Below are 27,155 nucleotides of genomic sequence, written 5' to 3'. Positions count from 1 at the left end.
GAAATGTAAAATAGACCCAAAATGCTGATATTAAATTCACTTTGTCCTAAATAATGCACGTTATATATACCGTGGCGACGGTGGCGCTCGCTCGTGCGATGTACACATGATGTGGTTATTTTAATTGTAACTGGGATTAAGATGTCTGATGAGATGCGCTGTTTGACGGATTTGAGAAATTGAATGAGCCGTTGACGTCACATTAATGAATGAGGATAAAGAGATAAACTTCATTCAAAACAACGGATATTCTAAACACGGGTCTCTCGTTCATTAATGTATAAACAATGAATTTATCCCATCTGGCCCAGTGGCCCAGCGGTAGTGCTCATGCCTGCCAATTCAGCGACCGGGGTTCAAATCCCCGTGTTTCCAATATGATTTTTTTGAATATAATATTAATGATTATACGCCAAAGTAGCCTGGTTTTAAGTTAAAATATTATAAATCTACATGCATTGAGGATGTCATTCTTTATATAGCTCTCAACGTGCACCAAATTGAATTATTCCTATATTGCAAAAAGAAGGAAAAGACTAGGGCCTTGAACCCCGGTCGTCCGTGTGAAAGTCAAAAGAAGAACCCGTTACACCACAGAGAAGATAAGTAAAAGATTGACTATACATCAATCAATGGGTAAGAGAGCCGTATCGTAATTCTGTATAACAGTTAACTAATAATTTTCGCTAGCAAGATCTCATTTGATTATTCAATCCAGCAGGCAAGTTTAAAGAAATATAATCTGATTGATTGAGGTAATGAGGGACTTAGAATTAGCCTATAGATAACGCATTTAACTTGTCGGCGAGGCGATTGAGCCTATTGCAATCTGTCAATAAAGTCTTAAATCAATTAATCAATCAATGCCGTTGAGAATCAGGGTCTCTGCCATCGATACGTGCTGGCTTTCCACCTAAAACGGGAGCGCGCATCTAGCCTGACTTGAGCCTGACTCTCAAGTCTGGCTTGAGTTAACGAGACTGAATCCTCCTTTGTGAAACAGGAAAATCCCGGCTTTGAACATCGGGTTAACTGAAGCTGGATAATGGACATGTTGATCGACTTAGTTGAACCACGTACATGAAACAGGGCCCTGTTTTCAGAGATATTTGCAGAGAGAACATAATACTAACTAGAGACACTGGGATCGAATCGAGCTGTCAGTGGTACCTCCGGCTTGGTCGGTCGTCCATACTAACACAATTGACAGTGTTAGCGGGTGGGAAGCCGGTGGGGTATGTATCCTGGTCGTTGTAAACAGCGACTCCTACAGGTCAGTCGGGGCGCCTGCTCAGCAAGGAAGGGAACTGGGGGAGGTAGTGTGATCCTCCCACGCGTTACACTCCCCCAGTGAGAGTCCTCGCTGTCAGGTGAAAAGAAGCGGTTGGTTGACTCCACATGTGTCGGAGGAAGCGTGTGGTAGTCTTCACCCTCCCAGACCAACGGTAGGAGGTAAGTGCGCAACGACGAGGAAGGGAATTGGCATAACGACTAAATTGGGGTTGGGAGAAAAATATGGAAAAAGGGGGGGAAAAGATTTTTTAAAAGAATAAAAAAAACTAGAGTCCGCTACCCGAGACACATTCTCCTTGATTTGTACCGCAATTTGGGACCCAAATTGGAGCATGGAACAAAACGCACAAATGCCATCCCCATGCACATTCAAGTGAAAACGCACGTTATAAGTGTGATCGTTTTGTCCTCTTCATAATAGTCTCCACAAGTCGCAATCGCCATAGCCATACTATTCGGGTTCCTGAGAAGCGCTATACAAATCAAATTAATTATTATTATTATTATTATTGTCTCCATAGCTCTACTCACTGCTGCTCGCTCTCTAGTGCTTTGAGTGCTCTCGGCTGCAGCGTGGGGAGGCCCCACACTAAACTAGCCCAGTTCAAAAGGTAGGCGATACTGCCACCTGTCGGGATTCGATCGTCATTTAAATTATAACATACTCGGAGGTCCCTAGAACACACACTAAAGGCGCTCCCATAGTCCAGCAGACTGTACACAGAGCAGACTCCGCGGAGGTCCGCGCGGACTCTTTGAGCCTTCATAGTCACGCGCCAGTTTACACAATTGTCCCCACGCTGTTCAACTTCTGTCATGTCGTCGTCATCCGATGTCAAAATAAAGAGTATGTTATCTCCGTTTCCAATATTTCGATAATAAAACGGGCAGTTTTACGCACTTGAATAACAGGTATATAGGCAGCGAGATGCAATGTACCGTATAGGCTTGAGGTGGACAGCGCGTGGTGCTGAAAAGACACGCATTGCATGAAATAAAAGCACCAGTTTCATTTCAAAATATTGGAAACGGAGATAACATTCTATGTTATCTCCGTTTCCAATATTTCGAAATAAAACTGGCAATTTTACACCCTTCATTTAGAAAAGCCATTCAAACATCTCTCTTGGCACGGAGCGAGTGTTCAGAGTAAAATGCAGATCGGCGTCACATTAAATGCAGTTCGATGTCAACCAAAACGCTGAGCAGCGTTTTGTGTGACACCAAGTCAGCGGCGCGGATGTCCGCGCGTCAGAAAATTGGAGCTTCGCACCTGTGGGTCTGCTGTCCGCTGAGATCAAAGCTCAAGAGTCCGCGCGGACCTCCGCGGAGTCTGCTCTGTGTACAGTCTGCTGGACTATGGGAGCGCCTTAAGGTCTGTGTGACTATTTAGAATAATAATAATTAAAAACATTTATTTTTATTTTTTTAAACAAGATTTCTCGTTTTTGGCACTCAACCGCTGGCTTTCAAAAACGAGATATCTCGTTTTTGGCGCTCAATGAGTTGTTAAGAATTCAAATATTTGCTTTCAGTAAACCTTACATTAATTGTCGTTGTCTAATGGATATCTCTTTGATTTCTAGCTTCAGGAGAGTGACACACATGCTCACAGAAAACGACTGAATTGTCATGTAGCACATGATAACATAATATGTGAATTCTTAAAATGGGTGGCATTCCCCTTTAAAGCACCAATCCATATTTTTTTCAAGCACATACTGGTACATATGGGGTATATTCACATTAAAGAGTTTGAGATGAGAGTTTGAAAACAAGCTTTTTGGTAGTTTCTTAACTCATAATAAAGCAGGCTAGGAGGGTACACAAGTCTGTAAACATTTGAGTAAAACAGACCCATTTAGTTTTTTAAGATGTGGTATGAGAGTTTATTAAACTCTAATATTAATATTAATATTAAGAGTTTAAAACTTTATTAACAGATTGCAGAATGGGTACAATACAGTACAGCTCAATATAAACAACTGCTAAGAGAATGAAGACCAGAAAAATACTTTCGTCTTGTTTACATCAGGGTCCTGAGGAGGGATAACTGTCATGTAGACTTTTCACAGTCATGACATTGTGGCAGCACTTAATTATGTTAATGCTATTCAGGTGAGGGGTGTTGCTGGAGGTATTGTTGACGCCCAGCTGGAGTGTCTGAAGTGTGAAAATGTGGCCTGCCCAAGAAGCATTATCTCTAGGGATGTCCGATATTATCGGCCTACCAATATTATCGGCCGATATTAGCATAAAAATGTGATAAAAAAAAAAACATTTATTTAACCTTTATTTAGCCAGGCAAGCAAGTAAGAACAAATTATTATTTTATTTATTGTCAAAGTATGCATAATGTTGTGTTAATTACACGACAAGAGATATGTAATGTTAATTACCTGAAATTATTCAGTTTTTTTTGGGGGGGGGGGGGGAAACCCTGCATATATCGGTATCGGTTGATATCGGTATCGGAAATTGAGAGTTGGACAATATCGGTATATCGGTATCAGTAAAAAAGCCAATATCGAACATCCCTAATTATCTCCTCTTAAGTATTCTAGAAAACAGACTGCTTTACAAGTTATAAATGAGCACATCATGTTCAAAAAATTCTCAGATTTCAACATATGACACATTTGAAAGCTTACATTCTGTACTTTTGCAATCTGGAAAAATCTGAAAAATGAAAATGTAGACATCTGGCACAAATGGCTGTGTCTACATTAATTCAGTGTAAGGTACTCCAGATTTGACTAATGTTAGTGCTTATATCAAAAGAAGAAAAATCTCAGAAATAAACTAGAGAATGAAAACATGTCTCCATTGCTATTTCTTATTTCTGGTGGTGGGGCGACCCATTTGATTACATTTAGATTACTCATTGAGCGTAAGGGCTTGACGCCACATGGGTGTCTACAGGCATGCGTTGTTCATGGGACGGGGTAGCACGGTGTGTAACCTCACTCGCTATTTGCATATCAATAGCTCCGGTCGTCAGGTGTGTTAAATACGTTCTCAGACACATTCACACCTAACCTTGTTGTGAAGACGTGTTACATTCCATTCGTAGAGGCAATTAGGCACTGTCTTTAGTCTGTGCCCAAGCGAGGGGACATTAAATGCGCATTCGCGGGAGCGCGCGCACGCGCCGGGAGCGCGCGTGCACGTGGTGCGTGTCACCCCAGATGATTTCAACAACGCACCACTGGGTGTCTATAAGGTCCATAGATGTCCCTAGATACCAAGAACATGCAAATGGACCTTGTAGAAGTGGAGCAATCTTCCATTTACTTAGGTATATTTAGGCAGATTTTCAGAAAATAGGGCTCCGGGCTTAAGAGGTTAAAGGATAAGGCCGGGGTGTCATATATTTTCAATATAGCCTACAAAACCCACAATGCATTTCTTCTACTTACAAGTTTGGTCCATCCAGCAAACACAACATTATAGCTCATATCCAGAAGTCATAGAATAGAACTCCAGTTGTCCATAAAACTGTTAAAACAAGTCACATAGCTGTACGTTTGCTTTTGTCAATACAATTCATTATTGCGATGAATATGGACTTGTAAAGGAGAAGAAATGCATTGTATGTTTTTTGGTCTTTTCGTAGGCTATGTTGACAATAAGAAAAATATAAAATGACACTGGCCTTATCCGTTAAGCCCATCTGGTTCCACACCTCTGTTACCCTCTTGGAGAGACCGATATGTTTTGGCTGTGTGTGTTCTGATGTTATTGATGCTACTCACGTTGACCACAGCTTCCTTGGTCTGAGCCATGTCAGAGATGACACCATCTGTGATCATCAGCAGCACAAAGTACTGGGAACCGTCTGTCACATCCGCCGCACACCTGACACACACAACACACAACACACAACACACAACACACAACACACACACACACACACACACACACACACAGGCACACGCACACACATGCACATAGGTTAGGGGTGTGTATTTATGGTCAAGATGATGCTTGTTCTTGTGGGTGTGTGTGTGTACTGTATGTGTGTGGGTGTGTGCGAGTGTGCATAAGGGGGTATATGAGGGTGTAAGTGGCATGGGGGAATGTATGTGTGTGTGTGTGTGTGTGTGTGTGTGTGTGTGTGTGTGTGTGTGTGTGTGTGTGTGTGTGTGTGTGTGTGTGTGTGTGTGTGTGTGTGTGTGTGTGTGTGTGTGTGTGTGTGTGTGTGTGTGTGTGTGTGTGTGTGTGTGTGTTTGTGTGTGGGGATGCATTTGGGCATTAGGGGTATATGTCTCTGTGTGTCTGTATGCATGACTACATGTGATCACACACATAGTTTGCATCACCACATCACCATTCAATGACAACAGCAGCATAATAGTGGCTGAAAAGTTCTGCCAACATTACATGTACTGTCTGCTACCCAGTCTGTCTGTTCCAAACCTGACTCCAATGGTTCATGGTTCATCTGTTTCTGCTCCAGATAGTGTGTGTGTGTGTGTGTGTGTGTGTGTGGGTGTGTGTGTGTGTGTGTGCGTATTTGTTGCGTGTGTGCGCATGTGCAATCCCACTTCTGAGAGAGGAGGATATGAGTGTAATGCAGCTCGATGACAAAAAGGGCATTTTGAACATCTGGATCATTGTACCTGCCAAGAGAAACAAAAGATCTGCCGCAACTTCGTCCTTCAACCGCAGGAACTGGGGAAGAACTAGCAAGGGACAACATTTCAGCAACTCTTTGGAGGCAGATGGATGTTCTAAAAATAATGTTTTTTATTCATACAATTAAAACCAATGCATTTGGGTAACATGCCTTCATCAGGGTTGGTTACTACTACAGGTTACACATGGCTTTTAAACCCTGGCAAATGTGTCTGCTAACAACAGCTGTAGGTATCCATGAGCCTTGGCTTGAGAATATACTGAGATAGAAGGTAATTTGTCACAGTTATCACTTTCATTGAATATATTGAATTGAATTGAAAAACCTTTGTTTATCCCCGAGGGGAGATTCAGATGTCCATCACAGCATAACAGCAATTAAAAATGTTAATAGAAACAGTTAATACATACTTATTTATTTATTTAGTATGTGTTAAAAACAAAGATGGACAAATACATAGGGCTAAAAGAAGAGCTAAAATAGGGCTAAAATATAGCTAAAAGTGGTGAATGGAAGAAAAGAAAAAGAAACAAGTCCAATCGTGATGTTAATTAATTAATTGGTTACAGTCCACAACCCAGCTCCTCCAGTCCACGGCAGTTAGCCCGTCCTGGTGGCCTGTACGTTAATGCCAAGCAAGCAGTGCAAAAATGCTTCCGCATTCGTCACCGCACGCTAGTGCGGTAAAGCGCCCTTCTTTTCAGACAAATGCTACCGTGCGTGCACCGGCGGCGGCGTGCTCGCTCAGGTGCGTGCGTGCGCCGGCGTGCTCGCGCGAGGTGCCCGCGCATGCGACACGAGCGGAGCTCAATATATATAAGTCACCGCCCCTTATTCAGTATCCAACAAATAGCTCAATCGGCAAGGACACATGGCTGTGGATCCTATGGCTTGTTTGCTGGCGAGTTCGAATCCCATCGAAAATATTTTTTAACGTGATTTTTTTTTAACGTGTATTCTTTCGCCGATTAAGGTTAGGCATTGTTTCGGAGTTGGTTAAGGTTAGAACGGTTAAGTTTAGGCGCTGTTAAGGAGCTGGTTAAGGTTAGAGTTTGTCAAAGAGAATGGCAATATAATTTCTATGGTTAAGGTTAAGGTTAGGCATTGTTTCGGAGTTGGTTAAGGTTAGAACGGTTAAGTTTAGGCGCTGTTAAGGAGCTGGTTAAGGTTAGAGTTTGTCAAAGAGAATGGCAATAGACAGCCTATTTCCGCGAAAATGAAAGGCGCATTACTGCATGCCACTACGGTAAATTTTTGCACTGCTTGCTTGGCATAAAGCTACACGCGTCCTGGTGTTGCCCCCCCCAGCATACCACAGCGAATAAGAGGGCACTAGACTAGAACATCTGCAGACATTAAAAGACCTGAGCCCTCTCAGGAAGAACAGTCTGCTCTGTCCCTTCCTGTAGAGGGCCTCTGTGTTGTCCGTCCAGTCCAGTTTATTGTTCATGACACCCAGGAATTTGTTATCCACCATTTCCACCTCAAGTCAAGTCAAGTCAAGTCAAGAGTTTTATTTGTCACGGCATACAAGCATACAGTGAAATGCGGGGGGTCATGCCTGCAGCGATTGTGCAATAATACAAGTAATAAGAATAGGATGAGAATAAGACATTTGTGCAATAATACAAGTAAAAAGAATAAGACATAACAGGTATAATGTACATAAAGTTTACAAAAAGCATGGTAAGACATGCTAAGGTCCTGCGATAGTGCAATACACTGTTAGCTACGGATGAGGCACTGGGTCTTATGTACACTACTATACAATGCTATACTATACAATCTACAGTTATACTATGTGTCCTTATGCTAGCTTGCTATATCCATCTGTTTACTATACAAGAACCACCCCCGTTCTTGTTTTTAAAGTGACCTTTTCATTGTGTAAAGTGACCGTTGAGTGTGAGCGTGTGCAGCATGTGTGTGTGTGTATTCATGCTAAAGTGACTGCTAGTGTGTGAGCGTATACAGTGTGTGTGTTGTGTGTGTGCTGCTTGTGTGTGGAGAGTTCAGTGTTCAAGACTCTGATGGCCTGGGGGAAGAAGCTGAGCCGAAGTCTCTCTGTCCTAGTTGCTGGTGTTCGCAGCAGCTTAAACAGGCTGTTGTTGGGGTGGTGAGGATCTTTCCTTATTCTGCAGGCTCTGGATTTGCACCTCTTGTTATATAAGACCTGCAGGGGTGGTAGTGCAATACCCGTAGTACGGTCAGCTGAGCGCACCACTCACTGTAGGGCCTTCTTGTCCTGTGCCGTGCTGTTTCCATACCAGGCAGTGATGTTTCCAGTCAAGATGCTCTCTACAGCTCCGGAGTAGAAGGACTGGAGTATCTTCCCAATACTCTGAACTTCCTTAACTGTCTCAGGTGGTAGAGGCGCTGCTTCGCCTTCTTTACGACTGAGTCTATGTGTGTTGTCCATGTCAGGTCCTCTGAGATGTGGACCCCCAGGTACTTGAAGCTGCTCACCCTGTCCACGGTAGCCCCGTTTATCCTCAGTGGTGTGTGTGTCCCCTGCTGTGTTCTCCTAAAATCCATGATCAGCTCCTTGGTTTTACCACTGTTCAGGAGCAGGCTGTTGTCCTGACACCAGCGTTCCAGTACCTCAACCTCCTCCCGGTAGGCCTTCTCGTCGTTGTCAGAGATCAGCCCCACCACCACTGTGTCGTCCGCAAACTTCACTATGGAGTTGGAGCTGAACTTGGCCACATAATCATGTGTGTATAGTGAATACAGCAGGGGGCTCAGAACACAGCCCTGGGGGGACCCGATACTCAGGGTGATGGTGTTGGAGGTCTGACCCCCCACCCTGACCGCCTGGGGCCTTTCACTCAGAAAGTCCAGTATCCAGGCGCTCAGAGCGGAGCTCAGACCCAGCTTGATCAGCTTGTCCACCAGTATGGTGGGGACTATGGTGTTGAACGCTGAGCTATAGTCAATGAACAACAGTCTCACATAGCCCCCCTTCTGGCAGTCTAGGTGAGAGAGGGTGCTGTGTAGCACTTGGGAGACCGCATCGTCAGTGGACCTGTTTGGCCTTTATGCAAATTGCATAGGGTCCATATCTGTAACGGTCCCCCCGGTCCTGCTCCACAACCCCCATTTGTCCATGGACATTTTCCCCCCAGTACTGCGTCACAACCCTCATCTGTCCATGGACATATCCCTTACCTGAACTACGGCTCTCAACCACCAGGTGGCCTAGTTCAGTGTATTCATCGTTGTTATATTTTACTTATTAATGTCCTGTCTGTCATCACTAATCTGTTGTGTGTTCATCTGTTGTCGGTGCTGTGCACCGTTGTCTAATTTAGTTTTGTCTCCCTTGTGTTGTATCTATGTGCGTTTGGTCTGGTCATGTTTTGTATATGTACCTTGTGTTGTTTTCTGTTTAGTCACCTCCCCAGCTGTGTGTCATTCACTAATCATCCTCTTGTCTCTAATTAGTCCCTGTACTTAAGTGTGGTTGGCCCAGCAGTCATTACTTTTGTTTGCTGTCACCGTCGTGAGTACTCTGTGTAGTTGTGTTTATTTCGTTTTGAGACCACGGTCTCTCTTTTCTTTTTTAGTTTCTAAGGCCGTTGTTACACACACTGTTTTTGTGCTCGTTTGAATACGTTTTTGAATATGTTTGCTGTCCCTATTAGATAGAAATGCCGTTTTGGCAGGAAACGTTTTGGCCCTACTGAAAATGCTAAATTGTGTTTCATTTTTGGTATAACGCCAAAAACTCGCCGACAACGTGTCGTGTAATCTGCGCGGAGCCGTTGTTGCTCAACGCCCATGCGCAGTAGATACCCACATCTGCGTGCTCTCTCTCACCAATGTCCGGTGACAACAGAGCTATAGCTGCAGCTACCATGTGTTGTCAAGTTATTGTTACAAGGACCCCAGTCCAAGCTACAACAGTCTGCATTCCCTTAACAATTGTTTGTATTGAGCCGTATTGTATTGTACCCATTCTGCGATATGTTAAATAAAGTTTACATCCATTCATTCTGCTAGCATTACCGATTGCATGAGCAGCTGGCTAACGTGAGCTAGCGTTAGCTATCAGACCCTGTTAGCTCCTCTTTAAATCTTAACAAGCATTAAACAAAATGGCCCAGTCATCTATTCACTTTTGTTTAATACACGAGGCGTTGTCTCTAATGTTATCTAGCTACTGATAGCTCCCGATATCATCAGTTTGGTGCTGGCTGGTTAACGTGAGCAAAATGTTAGCTGCTAGCCACAATGCTATACTGTTATACTGGCATATTCCATTCATGTTAGCATGTAGCTAACAATGTAGCTAACAACATCGCCAATCTTTTTTTAGACTAAACTATCCGCTGTTGGTGGTCACTTGTGTTGATGTTAGTTTTGTTTCATCAACAAATGAGAGGCAGAACACACAGTGAATGTGTCCGTTTTGTTTATTGCACTTTTATTACACTTTTACTGAAAAATAAGTGCTGCATTGGGTAAATAGGCATTGTTGACATTTTCTTTGCAGGAAGTGTATTGGCACATTCAAGTTCTGATTGGTTGAAAATTGCCTTCATGTTCGCCACCTACTGCCACCTACTGCTTTGGCAGTGTACTACATCACTGTGCTCAGGTGACAAAACGAAAGTGTGACTCGCCTACCGCTACGTTGCGACCTGGAAAAGCGAAACTCATCTGAAAACGAAATGAAAACATTAGTCAGTCTAACCGCAGCCTAAGTGTTCCTTTTTATATTATGCTCAGTGTTTCACAATTAAAGTGCACGTTATTTTGAAAGAGCCAACCACGCATTCCGCCTCATGTCAATTCTCTCCACATGTATCTGCTGCAATTGGGTTCCACACACCACCATGCCAACCAAACGTTCCAATCGTAACACATATCACTGGGGAGGGAGGCACAAATGTAATCCTTAACCAGCCTCTCAAAACATTTCATGACCACAGAGGTGAATGCCACCGGTCTGTAGTCATTAAGACCTGTTGGGGAGGATTTCTTTGGTACCGGGATTATAGTGGACACCTTGAAACAGGCAGGGACCACAGACTCAGCCAGGGATAGATTAAATATGGTGGTGAACACTGGGGCTAGCTGGTTAGCACAGGACTTAAGTATACGTCCTGTTATCCCATCTGGGCCAGCTGCCTTTCTGGTGTTCACCCGCATAAATGCTCTTCTCACACTGTGTTCCGTCAATGAGAGAGTGCCCCCCCGCGGATGCCCCCCCCCCCCTCCACGACGGCCGGCGCGTCAATGACGTTGTTAGCCGGTGAGCTAGCGTCGCTACTGTTTGCACCAAACCGTGCGTAAAAGGAGTTGAGCTGGTCCGCGAGAGAGGCGTCGGCACTCCCCATTGAGGGGGGCGCTGACTTTGTAGTCAGTTATCATCCGTAGTCCGCGCCATAAACCTTGTGTCATTCTGGGCCAATTGTGCCTCCATCTTGTCAGCGTATGACCTCTTAGCAAGTTTTACAGCCTTGCGCAGAGTATAGACTGTAGCCTTATACTCCTCCATGTTTCCTGACGCTCTGCCCAGGTTATAAGCAGTGGTGCCAGTTTTCAGAGCCGCTCGGATAGTACTGTCAACCCACGGTTTCTGGTTCGGGAAGACTCGAACCTTCTTCGTGGGGACAATGCTATCTGCTAGTGTTGTTATGAAACTCACAACAACATCCGCGAACTCACTGACGCCACTGGAGCATCCCCCAGTCGATGTCATCAAGTGCGTCCTGTAGCGTGGCCTCTGATTGGTCGGACCACTTCTTTACCTCTACCTTACCTTTATCTCTGCCTGTAAGCGGGGATAAGCAATATGGCGTCGTGATCAGATGTGCTTGTAGCTCCCGCTAATGGAGGGGCCGGTACTGCCTTGTAACCGGCTCTAAACGGGGTGTAACAGTGGTCGAGCGTATTTCCTCCCCTTGTGGTGCAAGCGATGTGCTGAAAAAAGTTAGGCATCACTTTCTTCAGGTTCGCTTGATTGAAGTCGCCGGCTACTATCATGGCTGCATCTGGGTGCTTGTTCTGTTGTTTACTTAGATGTCCTTGAAGATCCGCCAGGTGGAATGTACCCCCTGGATGATGATGGGAGTTGGGGGCTTCCTCCTGCTCCGCCGATGGTCTACCACCATCTCCTTCATCTTGCTGATGTTGCTGATGTTGAGCTACCACTCACAGATACCACTCACTGTTGTCAATGCCTTCTTAGACAAACCAACCCATGCATATGGCAATCCATGCAGCAGTCCTTGGCTCTGCCTGGAGCTAGACTAATGCTCCTGATATTTGGCAGGCTTGGTCTTGTCCACAGACTTGCACTTAGTGGCTTGAAGGATGCAGACCCGAGAGCCAAGCAGCTGCACAGCGGTGCCATTTTGTTTTCTGTATGAGTAAGATGAATTATATGTGTGGTATGTGATCTGTGGATTCAAATAAGGTATTTCAGGATGTATATGTGTGTGTGTGTGGTGTGTGTGTGTGTGTGTGTGTGTGTGTGTGTGTGTGTGTGTGTGTGTATAAGTGTAAGTCTGTAAAGTGTAAATGGGTTTGTCTCTCATCAGCCCTTGCTACAGACATGCATGTGTACACACACACACACACACACACACACACACACACACACACACACACACACACACACACACACACACACACACACACACACACACACACACACACACACACACACACACACACACACACACACACACACACACACACACACACACACACACACACACACACACACACACACACACACACACACACACACACAATTACACAGCAGTGGACCAGGAGTTCTCTCTCAACATCCATTACATTTCCCCCTCTATCCCCATCTCTCTTCTTCAATTCTCTCTCTCTCTCTCTCTCTCTCTCTCTCTCTCTCTCTCTCTCTCTCTCTCTCTCTCTCTCTCTCTCTCTCTCTCTCTCTCTCTCTCTCTCTCTGTCTCTGTATGTCTGTCTGTCTCTCTGTATGTCTGTCTCTCTTTCTGTATGTCTGTCTCTCCCCGCATTTCACTGTATGCTTGTATGCCGTGACAAATAAAACTCTTGACTCTCTTTCTCTGTCTCCCTCTCTCTGTCTCTCTCTTTCTCTCTCTCTCTCTCTCTCTCTCTCTCTCTCTCTCTCTCTCTCTCTCTCTCTCTCTCTCTCTCTCTCTCTCTCTCTCTCTCTCTCTCTCTCTCTCTCTCTCTCTCTCTCTCTCTCTCTCTCTCTCTAGCTCATATTCCCATCTATCTATATACCTCTCTCTGTGAGACAGTGAACGTCTGCCAACAGGTTAAATGTGGAGTAGAGGTACCGATTGGCCTGAGGCGAGAACATCAGAGAGACAAAAGACTGCTGTTTCAGCTCACCTCTTTCTTTCTTTCTTTCTTTCTTTCTTTCTTTCTTTCTTTCTTTCTTTCTTTCTTTCTTTCTTTCTTTCTTTCTTTCTTTCTTTTTTTCTTTCTTTCTTTCTTTCTTCTTTCTTTCTTTCTTTCTTTCTTTCTTTCTTTCTTTCTTCTTTCTTTCTTTCTTTCTTCTTTCTTTCTTTCTTTCTTTCTTCTTTCTTTTTCTTTCTCTTTTTTTCTTTCTTTCTTTCTTTCTTTCTTTCTTTCTTTCTTTCTTTCTTTCTTTCTTCTTTCTTTCTTTCTTTCTTTCTTTCTTCTTTCTTTCTTTCTTTCTTTCTTTCTTTCTTTCTTTCTTTCTTTCTTTCTTTCTTGAGCTTGAAGCCTAATGGTTCTTTGATGTTTTTTTCCCTATGTGAGACAACACAGCTTAATGATGAGCAGGGGGTGGAATGCAACTATACATACTTTTACTGAAGTAACTGTACTTAAGTATAATTTTGGAGGTATTTGTACTTTATTGGAGTATTTAAATTTTAGTGGATTTTATAAAAAGATTTTTTTTTGGAAAGCACAGATAATGAGATAGATTACACAGCACAGATATTCTTATTACACAGATATATTATTATTATTATTTGGGAAAGAAATTATGTTGTGAGCTCTCGTATCTCGGCTGCTCCATGACGAGCAAGCTGCCCTTTGACCTCTCTGTATATGTAGGGGGCTATGTGTAAGAGTAGGGCTATGCAGTATACCAATTGAAATTGCCTTGTGTAAATTGACAATAAAGTCTTCTTATTCTTCTTCATCTTCTTGGTTATAGTGATTCAAAATGCAGTAGAATTGAAAAAGAAAATGGTCGACTAGACACATTTATGGATGATTGGGTGAAAATAATTGTCTCCAGAGGCCCAAGGCTTGTGAGCCCTTTCATTATTATGTATTAATGATCCAGTCCATAGCAGGTCTAACTGAAACGGCTAATATGTACCCACTTAAAATGTTGGAGTTGACTCAACTCCCCTGGAAATCGAGTCAGGGTCAAGTGAGAGGAAGATGAGATGACGAGATGAATGAGGGGCATAGGTGTGTGTGTGTGTGTGTGTGTGTGTGTGTGTGTGTGTGTGTGTGTGTGTGTGTGTGTGTGTGTGTGTGTGTGTGCGTGTGTGTGTGTGTGTGTGTGTGTGTGTGTAGGGGTTATATAAATGAAGGTGAAGAGAGAGGGTGAGAGGATGACAGTGCAAGAGAGCAAGAACGTTTCTCTGTTCTTGCACGATAATGATTCTCTTTCTGTCTGTCTGTCTAGAAGTTATGGAAACTGTTAGCAGATGCAAAAACAAGACATCTACTGACTGTAATGACCTAAGCATGTCACTTGTTAAAAAAAACAATGGATACCATAGTAAAACCGTTTACCTTCATATTATGCAACTTGTCATTCAGGAATGGTGTATTCCCAAATAAAATGAAAAAGGCAAAGGTCATCCCAGTCTACAAAGCAGGCAATAAACAACACTTCACAAACTACAGTTTGTGCCACCCTGTGGAATGGGCTAGAAAAAAAAAATCTATTTTCGATAGGTACAGAAGGGAAGAAGAGCTTTAATTGCATATTAATAAAAAAAGATACGTATGATACTGTATTGTACGTTATATCATATTACATTATATAATCATATTATAATTCATTTGTATATTATATTGAACTATATTTACAGTATATACTATTATATTATGGTACTATATTATATTGTATATATCATGTACTATATATCACATTATATATGTGTTGTATACACTATTATGTACTATATACTATTATATATACTATTATATACTGCAGGTATACTATACTGTAATGTGTACTGTAATGTGTACTATATGTGTGTAAGGTAATGTGTACTATATGTATGTACTATGTATGTATGTAAATAAAAAATGAATAAAAAAATAAAAACGAAACGTAAGTCTTCAGGGGTAGGGCCCGACAAGCCTAGTGCTTCTCCCTAGCCCTTTTCGGACAATTGGACAATTCTGCAATAGCAGCTGGTAAAACGTTGGCGATTTATGGAATGACCGTTATGTGTCCAAAGCCCGAAATAAAAAATAACTGAACTGAACTGTCTCTCTCTTTCTATGCTGAATGGGAGCTCAAGTCCTTGAGCCCACAGCAGAGCTAAATAATAGAAGCGTGTACGTTTTGATTCTGAAAAAGGATAATGCTGTGGGGGAAATATATGCCAGCAGATAGGATTTAGGTTTGTGTAACTGTATCAACAAGTTCCCACATTTTATTCATATATTCCCAAGTTTGCATTTCCCCCCCCAAAAGCGCCGGGGGGTTATTTTAGAATTTTGTTTTTAACGAGAACCACAGAGTTCCACCACTGGTACATATTACTTGATGCTACTCACTAGTACACTCTTCTACTTGATGCTACTCACTAGTACACTCTTCTACTTGAGACTACTCACTAGTACACTCTTCTACTTGAGGCTACTCACTAGTACACTCTTCTACTTGAGGCTTCTCACTAGTACACTCTTCTACTTGAGGCTTCTCACTAGTACACTCTTCTACTTGAATGGGGGGTATGGGGGGGTGCTAAGGGTGAGCGAGAAAGTGGCAGTCAGGAGAATGAGGCTGGCAGGTCACTGCCAGAGACATCATGAGATGCCAACCAGCAAACTTGTGCTGTGGGAACCAACACACGGGCATCGATCACGAGGACGTCCCACATTAACCTACGTGGACGTATTCAGGAGAGATGCAGGAACAGAATGCACCGGCGAGCTAGCCAGATGCATGGAGGATCGGGATGACTGGAAGCACCGATGGAGGGCCCGTCCGAGGACGACCTATAGATAGATACTTGAGGCTACTCACTAGTACACTCTTCTACTTGAGGCTACTCACTAGTACACTCTTCTACTTGAGGCTACTCACTAGTACACTCTTCTACTTGATGCTACTCACTAGTACACTCTTCTACTTGATGTTACTCACTAGTACACTCTTCTACTTGATGTTACTCACTAGTACACTCTTCTACTTGATGCTACTCACTAGTACACTCTTCTACTTGAGGCTACTCACTAGTACACTCTTCTACTTGATGTTACTCACTAGTACACTCTTCTACTTGATGCTACTCACTAGTACACTCTTCTACTTGAGGCTACTCACTAGTACACTCTTCTACTTGAGGCTACTCACTAGTACACTCTTCTACTTGAGGCTACTCACTAGTACACTCTTCTACTTGAGGCTACTCACTAGTACACTCTTCTACTTGAGGCTACTCACTAGTACACTCTTCTACTTGATGCTACTCACTAGTACACTCTTCTACTTGAGGCTACTCACTAGTACACTCTTCTACTTGAGGCTACTCACTAGTACACTCTTCTACTTGAGGCTACTCACTAGTACACTCTTCTACTTGAGGCTACTCACTAGTACACTCTTCTACTTGATGCTACTCACTAGTACACTCTTCTACTTGAGGCTACTCACTAGTACACTCTTATACTTGATGCTACTCACTAGTACACTCTTATACTTGAGGCTACTCACTAGTACACTCTTATACTTGAGGCTACTCACTAGTACACTCTTCTACTTGATGCTACTCACTAGTACACTCTTCTACTTGATGCTACTCACTAGTACACTCTTCTACTTGAGGCTACTCACTAGTACACTCTTCTACTTGAGGCTACTCACTAGTACACTCTTATACTTGAGGCTACTCACTAGTACACTCTTATACTTGAGGCTACTCACTAGTACACTCTTCTACTTGAGGCTACTCACTAGTACACTCTTCTACTTAATGCTACTCACTAGTACACTCTTCTACTTGAGGCTACTCACTAGTACACTCTTATACTTGAGGCTACTCACTAGTACACTCTTCTACTTGAGGCTACTCACTAGTACACTCTTCTACATGATGCTACTCACTAGTACACTCTTCTACTTGATGCTACTCACTAGTACACTCTTCTACTTGAGGCTACTCACTAGTACACTCTTATACTTGAGGCTACTCACTAGTACACTCTTCTACTTGAGGCTACTCACTAGTACACTCTTCTACTTGAGGCTACTCACTAGTACACTCTTATACTTGATGCTACTCACTAGTACACTCTTATACTTGAGGCTACTCACTAGTACACTCTTATACTTGAGGCTACTCACTAGTACACTCTTCTACTTGATGCTACTCACTAGTACACTCTTCTACTTGAGGCTACTCACTAGTACACTCTTATACTTGAGGCTACTCACTAGTACACTCTTCTACTTGAGGCTACTCACTAGTACACTCTTCTACTTGAGGCTACTCACTAGTACACTCTTATACTTGATGCTACTCACTAGTACACTCTTATACTTGAGGCTACTCACTAGTACACTCTTATACTTGAGGCTACTCACTAGTACACTCTTCTACTTGATGCTACTCACTAGTACACTCTTCTACTTGAGGCTACTCACTAGTACACTCTTCTACTTGAGGCTACTCACTAGTACACTCTTCTACTTGATGCTACTCACTAGTACACTCTTATACTTGAGGCTACTCACTAGTACACTCTTATACTTGATGCTACTCACTAGTACACTCTTATACTTGAGGCTACTCACTAGTACACTCTTATACTTGAGGCTACTCACTAGTACACTCTTATACTTGATGCTACTCACTAGTACACTCTTATACTTGAGGCTACTCACTAGTACACTCTTATACTTGAGGCTACTCACTAGTACACTCTTCTACTTGATGCTACTCACTAGTACACTCTTCTACTTGAGGCTACTCACTAGTACACTCTTATACTTGAGGCTACTCACTAGTACACTCTTCTACTTGAGGCTACTCACTAGTACACTCTTCTACTTGAGGCTACTCACTAGTACACTCTTATACTTGATGCTACTCACTAGTACACTCTTATACTTGAGGCTACTCACTAGTACACTCTTATACTTGAGGCTACTCACTAGTACACTCTTATACTTGATGCTACTCACTAGTACACTCTTATACTTGAGGCTACTCACTAGTACACTCTTATACTTGAGGCTACTCACTAGTACACTCTTCTACTTGATGCTACTCACTAGTACACTCTTCTACTTGAGGCTACTCACTAGTACACTCTTATACTTGAGGCTACTCACTAGTACACTCTTCTACTTGAGGCTACTCACTAGTACACTCTTCTACTTGAGGCTACTCACTAGTACACTCTTATACTTGATGCTACTCACTAGTACACTCTTATACTTGAGGCTACTCACTAGTACACTCTTATACTTGAGGCTACTCACTAGTACACTCTTCTACTTGATGCTACTCACTAGTACACTCTTCTACTTGAGGCTACTCACTAGTACACTCTTCTACTTGAGGCTACTCACTAGTACACTCTTCTACTTGAGGCTACTCACTAGTACACTCTTCTACTTGAGGCTACTCACTAGTACACTCTTCTACTTGAGGCTACTCACTAGTACACTCTTCTACTTGAGGCTACTCACTAGTACACTCTTATACTTGATGCTACTCACTAGTACACTCTTATACTTGAGGCTACTCACTAGTACACTCTTATACTTGAGGCTACTCACTAGTACACTCTTCTACTTGATGCTACTCACTAGTACACTCTTCTACTTGATGCTACTCACTAGTACACTCTTCTACTTGAGGCTACTCACTAGTACACTCTTCTACTTGAGGCTACTCACTAGTACACTCTTATACTTGAGGCTACTCACTAGTACACTCTTCTACTTGAGGCTACTCACTAGTACACTCTTATACTTGAGGCTACTCACTAGTACACTCTTCTACTTGATGTTACTCACTAGTACACTCTTCTACTTAATGCTACTCACTAGTACACTCTTCTACTTGAGGCTACTCACTAGTACACTCTTATACTTGAGGCTACTCACTAGTACACTCTTCTACTTGATGCTACTCACTAGTACACTCTTCTACTTGATGCTACTCACTAGTACACTCTTCTACTTGAGGCTACTCACTAGTACACTCTTATACTTGAGGCTACTCACTAGTACACTCTTCTACTTGAGGCTACTCACTAGTACACTCTTCTACTTGAGGCTACTCACTAGTACACTCTTCTACTTGAGGCTACTCACTAGTACACTCTTCTACTTGAGGCTACTCACTAGTACACTCTTCTACTTGAGGCTACTCACTAGTACACTCTTCTACTTGAGGCTACTCACTAGTACACTCTTCTACTTGATGCTACTCACTAGTACACTCTTCTACTTGATGCTACTCACTAGTACACTCTTCTACTTGAGGCTACTCACTAGTACACTCTTCTACTTGAGGCTACTCACTAGTACACTCTTATACTTGAGGCTACTCACTAGTACACTCTTCTACTTGATGCTACTCACTAGTACACTCTTCTACTTGATGCTACTCACTAGTACACTCTTCTACTTGAGGCTACTCACTAGTACACTCTTATACTTGAGGCTACTCACTAGTACACTCTTCTACTTGAGGCTACTCACTAGTACACTCTTCTACTTGATGCTACTCACTAGTACACTCTTATACTTGAGGCTACTCACTAGTACACTCTTCTACTTGAGGCTACTCACTAGTACACTCTTCTACTTGAGGCTACTCACTAGTACACTCTTCTACTTGAGGCTACTCACTAGTACACTCTTATACTTGAGGCTACTCACTAGTACACTCTTCTACTTGATGCTACTCACTAGTACACTCTTCTACTTGATGCTACTCACTAGTACACTCTTATACTTGAGGCTAATCACTAGTACACTCTTCTACTTGAGGCTACTCACTAGTACACTCTTATACTTGAGGCTACTCACTAGTACACTCTTCTACTTAATGCTACTCACTAGTACACTCTTCTACTTGAGGCTACTCACTAGTACAATCTTCTACTTGATGCTACTCAGTAGTACACTCTTCTACTTGATGCTACTCACTAGTACACTCTTCTACTTGATGCTACTCACTAGTACACTCTTCTACTTGATGCTACTCACTAGTACACTCTTCTACTTGAGGCTACTCACTAGTACACTCTTCTACTTGATGCTACTCACTAGTACGCTCTTATACCTGTTACCCCTACAAAAGAATACAAAGTCTGGTCTGAGTTGGAGCGGTCCCAAGGCTCTGGCCAATTCTGACCTCTTATTTCCAATGCATGGACTTCTTCAGTTGACTGCGTGTATAGACTCACTAAGCCAATTATTATGAGTTTTTTTAGTGGTTATCAGGGGCGGGGCTAGGGGGTGGACACACGGGCTCAAGCCCCGAATGTTTTCTGAAAAGCCCTGAATCTATTTAAAAAAAAAAAAAAAAAAAAAAAAAATTATAATTTTTTTTAATTTTAAATTTTTATTTTGTGACAATTAATCATTGTTACATGAAAATATGTTTGCACCAGATTTAGCAGAAGCTAATTTCCATCTGTAGTCTATCCAGCTGCTAACTGTATTTGAGTGAGTTAAGTCTTGGTGTTATGGTAGACTCAGACCTAAGCTTTAAATCACAATCAACATGTTGACAAAAACATAATTCTTCCACCTTAGAAACATAGCTAAAGTACGGCCATTTATAAATCAAAAGGACGCTGAAAACCAGATCCATGCCTTTATCTCAAGCCGACTCGACTACTGTAATGCACTCCTTACCGGCCTCCCGAAAAAATACGATGATAACTATTTTATTGCAATGCACTATTGCATTGCAGATTCGGCTCAAACAAGGGACTAAACACGTTTCGCGATTATGCCACATCAATGTGGAACGCCCTACCCAAAGCTGTAAAGGAATGTGAATCACTACCCACTTTCAAAAACACTCTCAAAGAACACCTACGGGAGACTGCAATTCGAAACTGGCCCCTGTAAATGTCCTAACCCAACCCAATGTACAGTAAATGACCAAGTATGGTTTTGTCAATATTCCAATGTACAGTTTTGCTTGTACAGGTGTACAGTGTCCCACCCCACCCACCCAACCTCCTCCAATGTACAGTCCCCCCCCACCCCCCCACCTACCCTCCAATGTACAGTTTCTACGTCAAATGTATATAATAATAATAATAATAACTTTATTTGTATAGCACTTTTCATACAGAGGTTGCAGTTCAAAGTGCTTCACAACAGTAAAAAATACAGGCATAAGCGAGCATAAAAAAGATAGACAGGTAGCAAGGTATGGTAAATCTCAGTGTTTCACATTAGTATCTAGCATCCCAATAGGCTCTCTGCTTACAGTTTTCAGTAATACAAATAATAAAAATAGTTTAAAATGATTCAGTTTAAAAATAGTCAAAAAATTATAAAATAGAACAGACATACAACAGGATATTTAACATACAACAGCAGTGCATCAGTAAGAAGTAAAAAGTGTGATAAAATAGTTCTCTTCATACAGTAGGAGGTAGTCAGATAAAATTAGCATAGAACCGACACATGAATTTGATAGGCAGTGGATAAAAGTAGGCAGGGTAAGAATAGTGCAGGATTATGCTTTATGTCTGCACTTTATGCATTGCTCTTGATCTGCCAATGTTGTGCTCATTTTATGTACTGCTCTTTTTGTACTGCTGTGAAGCACTTTGAGCTGCAATTCTTGTATGAAAGGTGCTATACAAACACAGTGTATTATTATTATTATTATTATTATTATTATTATTATTATTATTATTATTATTATTATTATTATTATTATTATTATATTATTATTATTATTATTATTATTATTATTATTATTATTATTATTATTATTATTATTATTATTATTATTATTATTATTATTATTATTATTATTATTATTATTATTATTATTATTATTATTATTATTATTATTATTATTATTATTATATACTCTCTTTTCTGGACTCTTTTGGTATCACAAACAGTACTGTATTTGCAAATATGATATGTCATAAATGTATAGATGTAGCAGTACTGTCTATCTGTATGTCATGTATGTCATATATGTTATGATGAATTGAAAATGGGGGACCCTGATGTAAACAAGACGAAAGTCTTTCTCTGGTCTGCATCCCCTTAACAATTGTATGTATTGAGCTGTACTGTACTGTACCCATTCTGCAATCTGTTAATAAAGTTTTCAATCAATCAATCATTATTTTATTCTATTTTACTAACTATTTTATTGCACTGCACTATTTTACTTTGTATCAGTGATAATCAAACCGTAAACAAAGACGCATATTAACACTTTCAGCGCCAGGTGGCGCTGTTTACTGTTACTGTTGAAAGGCCAGCGCCTTTTAACATGGGGATACGTGGCTGTGTTTGCAGGCCTAAAGCTATATTATATATTATAGCTATGGATCTAATAATATAGTCGATTGTCATTGAGTTTCTTCCGGTCAATATGCAAAAAACAGATCATTTTTCAATCCATACATTTCCGTTTTATACCGTCGTGAATATGAGTGTAGTTTCAGGGTGGTCTGGTGTCATTTCCAAAATGACAGACACCAAGCCACATAGTGCTTTAAGTGCCGGAAACGTGTTTAGGCGTCTTTCCTAGCCATGCTCAAGTGGCCTAGGACGCCGTAACTCGTCTTTGATATCAATATTTCAAAAATCTGTGATCGGAATCATATTTCCCCTCTGCAGCCTTCACACACAGTTCTGATCTCCTCTCAATCCTCTAGCGGTTCAAGAGCGCCATCTGGTGGCTGATCGGCAGATCGCCCAACAGGAAGTCATGTGGATGAAGTGGTGATCACCCATATTACTTCCGGGTACTCGCTATAGGTCCCGGGACTCGAGCTCGACACAATACATAGCGATCCGTTGCCAATAACTCGATAAACAACATGATTTGGACGTATATACTATTATACAACCTGGAAATGGACCGGGTATTTCGACATCCCATAATGGAAAACTGTCTACCCCACGCTGATCGCCCAACGGCCCGAGGAGACTGGGGTGAGTTTTAGCGTGTAATATTACCGTGTTCGATACTAACTGATCTGATGAACATATGACCCACATTAGATGAATGGTATAACGCTGCCCATGGGATTATAAACGCCCCCTCGCCCATCCGGTCAACATCAGATGACGTGTAGTAACTTCCAGAAGTACGTCCAGTTGGAATTTTTTATATCGCGCCGATTGCTATCAAACTGTATTTCATCATCAATATAATGCATTTGGGGCTATAAATCACGTTCTGGAGAAAGCTGCAGAAAGAGATGAAAACATACTTATACTTTAGATCATATTTTAGTATGAATATGTGAATGAAAAAGTTTAACGTTGCTACACCATGAACAATACATATAGGACCTTGAATGGGCCCTAATAATGGCAATCTAGCAATAGAATTTAAAAAGTTATAGCCCTGCAAAGAAGGGGAACTTCTCCATGTTAAATAGAGCTGGCAACGGATGGTATATCATGAATTTAGCCTTAGGCAATCAAAGTGTTAATATTATTATTATTATTATTATTATTATTATTATTATTATTATTATTATTATTATTATTATTATTATTATTATTATTATAAATTATTATAGTTTGCTTCATTAATTAAAGGGTGTGAATTTAAGTGTTCTCTAGTGCCTTTTGTCCGCTTTAAGTTAAAGGTTGTGGTGTCGAAGTAAAAATAATCCCTGCCCGCTAACGCGGGCACCTATCTGGGCTAAGCCCCGGATCTCCTACAATCCTAAATCCGCCCCTGGTGGTTATGGGGAAGAACTTAGCTGGAGAAACAAACACAAGACAGTCCACAGGGTGTGAAGAAGAGGCAGCTAAATTAGCTAGTCTGTCTGTCAAAGGGAGAGAGAGTGGGGGGGGGGGGGGGGGGGGGGGGTAGCAGAGGTCTACAGGGAGAACATGTCAAGGTTACTCAAGAGACTTCTACTTGCCTAGGGTTATAGGGCTGGTGAGAGAGAAAGAAAGAGAGAGAAAGAGAGAGAGAGAGCAACTCTGTGCTGTGTGCAAGTATACAAACACATCGTTTAAATTCCCATGAGGTTCATATGCATGTCACTTTTGCCTTGTCATCAAGTGGCAGCAGATGATGTGTTATGTATGAGTACATGACATGCATACATAACAAGAGATACTTGATGGCAGATGACATATGAACTGCATGAAAATGTAAAAAATTATGTATGAGAGTCATTATGCATGACTCTGTGTGTGTGTGTGTGTGTGTGTGTGTGTGTGTGTGTGTGTGTGTGTGTGTGTGTGTGTGTGTGTGTGTGTGTGTGTGTGTGTGTGTGTGTGTGTGTGTGTGTGTGTGTGTGTGTGTGTGTGTGTGTGTGTGCGTGCGTGCGTGCGTGTGTGTGTGTATGTCCTGTCTCACCGTGCCACCTGGCTGATGACCGGGGCGAAGTTGGTTGGCCCGTACAGCTGCACGGTCCGCAGGCTCTGGAAATAGGCCTCCAGCACGCCCTCGATGGCGACACAGTTAGAGTTTTCTGGGTTGGAGTTCTACAGGAGAGAACATTATTTAGAATAGGTTTATTGATAGAAATGGAAATGGGCATACTGAAATAATGCATACTAATTGGTTCATTGGTTATCTCGAATAGTGCAATTACAGATTGTGCCTTCAAGATAAGATAAAGTAAGTAACAGAAGAACTTTATGAATATGTAATAACCACACATTGGCTGCGTTTACATGGACAGTTTATTCCCCTTTTCATTCGGAATTAACGTTAAATCCTATTTAAAGTTATCATGTAAACATCTGAAAATACTTAATTCCGAATGAAAATGGCCATTCCGAAATAAAATCCATTCCGATGTAAGTGGCCGGTTTATTCCGTTTATCATTCCGAATTAAAGCTTTTTCTGTCCATGTAAACGCTTTTCACGCATTTTTCGGAATTAGTTCCCCCCGGTCTTTCTGCGCATGATCGCGCATAGGCTACAGTACACATAGATGATCGCGAACAGGGGCACATATTGTTCCATAGCATAGGCCTTCAGTTGATCATGACAAATCCTCTCTTACCTTGACGATTAAAAAGCCTCCATAATTTAGTAAATAAAGCTGTAGCCAGCCAGCTAGTATTGATGCTATACAAAATTCTATCCACATTAGCTACATAGCTAACCAACTAAATACAATGGTATCCTGAGGTAACGTTAAATACAACATTTGCTAGTCGAAATGACTGGACACACACAGGGACAAGTTAAACATCAATCAATTAATTTATTCCAACAGGTAGTTTGAGCTGCATGTGAGCCGCGGTCTTTCTCTCCTCTCCTTTGGAAACTAATGATGATACGTTAGCTAGAAAAAGCACAGAACCGGCCGGCAAAAGTTAAGCTGCTAGCAACAGACACTATAATACTTCCGTCGGGGGATTTCAAAATAAAAGAGCGACGTCTAAAAGCACCGTAAATACGTTTATTTTGTACATTATCTAACGTTAACACGAACCTAAACTAACTTTAGATTAGTTTAGGTTCGTGTAACGTTAGATATTGTAAAGAATAAACGTATTTACGGTGCTTTTAGACGTCGCTCTTTTATTTTGAAACCCCCCGCCCGGAAGTAAAAATTATGCTTATTTGTCTGCTTGTTATCAATGGGTTGCTACATACGGGGTACAATGTTACATAGGCTGTGCGTCGATGTTGCAGAAGCATAAAGGCAGAGTGTCTGCAACACCTTTGCTTTGTCGATGTTGTGGTGCAGTTGCTTTGAAGTTGCTGTAGCATGTAGAGGCCTTTAACGTTAGCAGAATAGACACACCGAGAGTCTGGTTAATGTTGTTTGGTACGCTAGCACAGTAGCTGAGAATACCGGTCGCAGCTGTTTGTTTACTTCCGGTAAACGTAATGACGTTAACATCCTGTTTACGTTTACCCAATCAGAAGCCTTCCCAGCCCCAAACCTTACGATGACTCGAAAACTCCCGATTAGACAGTGACTTTCATGTAAACACCTTGTCGGAATTAAGATTTGACATGTAAACTCGCATGATTTTTTTTTACATCCGAATGATTTGATTCCGAAGTTATAATTCGGAATTAAAAGTCACCATGTAACTGTGACAATTGTCAGGATGGAGGTAGGTGAGTTCCAATTGTTGTAGGCAATCACAGAGACGGAGAAGGTATACTCTTGAACAGGTTCGACTTTAATAGTAAAGAACACAAAGAGTAATACTAGGATACTATGCCAAGGCAAGGGAACGAGAAAATTAGGTAATGGAGCTTAGTGGTGGTCCAGAACTGGAACCGCCCGCGTTATCTCCGAACGCCTATAGTGAAGACCTGACAAATGACAAGCAGAGGAAAGGAATGTTATATAATATATAGCCACCAAATACCAACATTCCACACACACACCCGTGACAGCCAATCAGAAGCCAACCCCTAATTGACAGCACTAAATGACAGGGAAAACAAGTGACAGTAATCAAGTGACAGATGACAGAGAAGGTGGGAGGTTCCCGACCGCAGTCAAGAACCAGAATCGTAACAGTACCCTCCCCCGACGAACAGCACCAGACGTTCACCTGGGGGCCTCGGGATTCAGCCGCCGGAAATCATCGATCAGGCTGGGATCTAAAATATCCCTTTGAGGCACCCAAGAACGCTCTTCTATCCCGTACCCCTGCCAATCCACCAAGAACTGAAACCCCCTACCCCTCCGCCTACAACCCAGTATCCTCTGCACCGTGTAAATGGGCTGACCACCCATAAACCGAGGCGGATGAACCGTAGGCAGTGGCGGGGCCAAGGGCGATGAGAGGAACGGCTTCAACAGGGACACATGAAACGTCGGATGAACCCTCATAGAACTCGGAAACCGTAGCCTGTAAGC

General features: G+C 42.0%; 1 protein-coding gene across 1 annotated transcript in view; it reads right to left on the bottom strand.

The window, feature by feature from the left end:
- LOC311229678 (copine-9-like) overlaps positions 1 to 27,155 on the bottom strand; it is a gene marked incomplete at both ends in the record, with an annotated part of 679,647 nt that overhangs the window by 33,023 nt on the left and 619,469 nt on the right. Inside the window, 2 exons of the mRNA XM_084315753.1 lie at positions 5,049 to 5,151; positions 24,673 to 24,800. Of these exons, the coding sequence (XP_084171879.1) occupies positions 5,049 to 5,151; positions 24,673 to 24,800 (231 nt within the window). The remainder of the gene's footprint in view (positions 1 to 5,048; positions 5,152 to 24,672; positions 24,801 to 27,155) is intronic.

This window comes from Notolepis coatsorum (assembly GCF_963971535.1).
Source record: "Notolepis coatsorum genome assembly, chromosome: 6".
Lineage (NCBI taxonomy): Eukaryota > Metazoa > Chordata > Actinopteri > Aulopiformes > Paralepididae > Notolepis > Notolepis coatsorum.
This window is presented reverse-complemented; position numbering and strand designations above follow the sequence as displayed.